The 3,532-nt window shown below is 56.0% G+C and overlaps 1 protein-coding gene across 1 annotated transcript in view; it reads left to right on the top strand.

Moving 5' to 3' along the window:
• The first annotated feature begins 336 nt into the window (after positions 1 to 336).
• The window catches only part of LOC112952460 (MDS1 and EVI1 complex locus protein-like), a 136,268-nt gene continuing 133,072 nt past the window's right edge, over positions 337 to 3,532 (top strand). Inside the window, exon 1 of the mRNA XM_026045324.1 lies at positions 337 to 438. Coding sequence (XP_025901109.1) covers positions 402 to 438 — 37 coding nt within the window. The 5' untranslated portion in view covers positions 337 to 401. The remainder of the gene's footprint in view (positions 439 to 3,532) is intronic.

Raw genomic sequence — 3,532 nt, 5'->3', positions numbered from 1 at the left:
AGCGAGGTGCGTGCCCGGGCAGCGCCGGCGGACGGAGCCGTCGGGGGCCCCGCCACAGGTTGCGCCGCAGCCCCGGGGCGCGGCCGCGCTCCCGCTCCCGCCGCGCTCCCCCGCGCTCCCCCGGCCGTGATGGATCGCTGCAAACTTTTTTTTGGCGGCGCTGAAATGTTGAAGAGCGGGGGGGAGCCGCCCGTGCGCATGTGCGAAGGTGTCCGAACTGACAATGCTGGAGAGATAGCGAGCCGGGATTGAGAGAAAGGGAGAGTGTGTGTGCGGGAGAGGAGACGGGGCGAGGGGGAGCGGAGAAAAAAAAATTAAAAAAAAAAAAAAAAAGAGGAGGAAAAGCGCCAGGAGGAAAAAAAAAGCCCCCCCCCGCCAGCATCGGCCGCGGGACTGGCAGCATGCGATCCAAAGGCAGGGCAAGGAAGCTGGCCGCAAGTAGGTGCAATCCCCCTTTCTCTTGGCTTTCCCCCTCGCTCTCTGCCATGTTGCACAGACGTGTCGGATGCGCCGCGGAGCTCGCGGGCAACCTGCAGCATCCGCGGCCCCGGCCTCGGCTCCGGCCGCGGCGGCGGCGGCGCGGGGCGCGCGCGGGGGTCGCGGCCGCGGGAGCCGGGCCGGGGGCTGCGGGGCGGTGGCGGGAGCGGGGGAAGGAGTTGAGGAAAAGTTCAGTGGCGAGCGCTGCAAGTTGCTGCTGCTGCCGCCGGGGGCTGCAGGGGGGGTCGGGGGGGTGCGAGAGGCTCCGGGCCCTATAGTGGGCGCTGTGTGCAAGGGCTGGGGGCTGTGTACGTATGTATGCATGTGTGTGTGTGTGTGTGTATGTGTGTGTGTATGTTCGCGTGTGTGTGTGCGCATCCATGTACACGGGAGGGGGGGGACAGGGAGCGATGCCCCAGACAGAGGAGGACAAGCGGCGGGCCCCGGTGCGGCGTTCACAGGGACCCCGCCGGCCCTGCACCCCCCCCAAACCGAATGAAACCACTAGAGATGTGCGAGCAGCCGCGTAAAATCGCGCCCAGGCGCGCGGGGAGCCGCGGGGGCTCCGCGGCAGGCGCGGGGCAGCGCGGAGCGGTGCGGAGCAGCGCGGCGGGATGCGCCGTGGGGGCAGCGCGGCCGCCGAAGCCGGCGCAGCGGCTCCCGGCCCGCTGGAGTCACCCGCGCAAAGTTGATCTAAATGCCGTAATTTCAGGCGCCTTTCCAGCACTTTTTTTTTTTTTTTTTGTGCAGTTTGGCCGCCCGAAGGTCTCTATTCCGCGAGGCGAGGGCTCAGCCATCGACACGCAAACGCCCATTTATTTAATTATTTGCCTTACGCTCTCTCCATCTGTTTCTCCTTTATGATAGAAATCTTTTCTTTTAACTCCAAGGATGTTTTTATATGTGTATACATGTATAAAGAGGGAAACAACAACAAAACTTCGCCAGCTTTCACGTCCTGTTCTAAAAGCAGCTGATGTCTTTATTTTCACTGACACATCTGGGCAAGTTTCACTTGAATTTCGTGTCGATTGCGATTTACATTCTCGACTGCAAAAAAAAAAAAAAAAAAAAAAAAAAAAAAAAAAAAAGAGCAGAAAAAAAAAAGAGTCTCGGGAAATGTTGCATAAGTTGCGTGACGTAGAAAGTAGATGCTTATTTACTCTTTATTTGTTAAGGGAAAAAATGGAACAGCGTGGAAAAGGGGAAGCAAAAGATCTCTCCGGGTCATCATCATCTTCTCTTTGAAACTTAACAATAACAGCAACAACCTGCATTTGATTAGGTGATTTAAAAGCGGATAATCTGGCGGACACAATTTGAAAACAAATATGTTGCTAAATCTCCAGGTCGCCGTCCCTGCCTTTGGGGCTAATTCTGCAAGAAGAGGGTCCCGTCCCCTGCTTTTTCCTTTCCCTCCCCGTTCTCCTCCCGCTCGCGCCGCAGCGCTGCTCGTGCCGCGCCGCTCCGCACCGCCTTCACCGTCTGTAAAGTTTCTTCCTCGGGCTGCCGGTCTGGGCTTTTYGCTGCCGCAGTTGTGGTGCATGTTATAATCCGCTCAGAAAGGAAATCGTATRAAAAAAAWATATATATATATATATTTGCGTTTCGCGCTCGTGTTCCTTCCCCTCGAAGAGGGCTCAGTTTCGTGGCAAAAGAGAGCGGCTGCGCGACCCGCGCAATTCCGCCCTCCAACAAGGAAAGTTTCCAGCTTCGCAGCGCGCTCTTTCTGCGCCGCGACMAGCAAATGTTTTGTAGCCTTCACGCTGCTGCGTGGAAAATCRTATAAATCGGGATCAAACTCAGTTCTTTCATTATTTCGCTTCTACTTCTTCGTGCATGAAATAAATACCACGCCGGCTGTGTGACTGTCGCTGATGTTCAGGAGAGTTTTTAATTCGCAAGTAGAGGCGAATACCTGGAGCGCGCAGCTCCTTGGCCTCGGCGTGAGTGGAAAAAATAGCTGTAATCCCCTTGCCCCTCGCCCGAAAAAAAAAATAGAAGAAAGCAAGGAAGCCTCGCTGGGTAGAAACAAGGTGATAGATAGATAGAGAGAGAGGGATATATATATATATATATATATATATATATATATATATAAATAGATAGATAGATAGATAGATAGACAGACAGACAGACAGACAGAGATGCAAAAAATGGCAGATATTAGGGCTCGCTCGCTCGCTCGCGGCGGGGCAGCGTGCGGGGCTGGCGGGGCGTGCGGGGCCGCGCTGCACCTGTGCGGCCCCCGGGCACCCCCCGCACCCCCGGGCACCCCCCGGCAGCCCCCGCACCCCTGCGCGGCCGCGTTTCTGCTCCGCCGCCTTCGCCGTATCCCYGAATAACCCCCGCGCCAGCCCCGCMGCCGGCCCGGGGGGAGCCCCGAGCCACCCAGTAGCCTCATAAAGAGACAGAAGGTGATCAGATTAGGGGAACACACGTGAATAAGGAGGCACTTGTTACTTTTACACTTTATCACCACTTTTTTACAGGCAATTTAGTGCGGCCAAGGTAGATCCAGATCCCTCCACCCGTCTGAGATAGTAAAATAACACTTTCCTAAGTTTCAGCAGGTTTTCCTGCGCCTGTAATTTGCCTCAGCCTAGTACTTAAAAGGCTTGATTGAAAAACAGAGCCGGCAAGTTTATTTGCCTGTTTAAGACTCTGTCCGGGAATTTGTTTTTGAGATGGGAGCTGTTTGCCGTGCCCGGGCCGCCGGCCCTTGCAGCGAGGCGGTTTATTAGCCTCACGTTGCCGCTACCTGGGCCTCGGGGCGGCTCCGGTGCAGCGGGTCCCGCCGCGCGGCGCGGGAGGCGGCCGCGACCCGGCCCGGCCGCACCGCGGACCTCGGTGCCTTCCAGCGGCGGGCACGGCCCAGCCGTCCCATTATTCTGTGCCGGGCACATTTCCACCAGGCGCTTCCTTAACCCTTTTCGGGATGCAGAGCGTGTGCGGGTCTCCTTTTCTTTTCTTTTCTTTTCTTTTCTTTTCTTTTCTTTTCTTTTCTTTTCTTTTCTTTTCTTTTCTTTTCTTTTCTTTTCTTTTCTTTTCTTTT

This window comes from Nothoprocta perdicaria, unplaced genomic scaffold (genome assembly GCF_003342845.1).
Source record: "Nothoprocta perdicaria isolate Ctin4 unplaced genomic scaffold, notPer1 scaffold_4, whole genome shotgun sequence".
Classification (NCBI taxonomy): Eukaryota; Metazoa; Chordata; class Aves; order Tinamiformes; family Tinamidae; genus Nothoprocta; species Nothoprocta perdicaria.
This window is presented reverse-complemented; position numbering and strand designations above follow the sequence as displayed.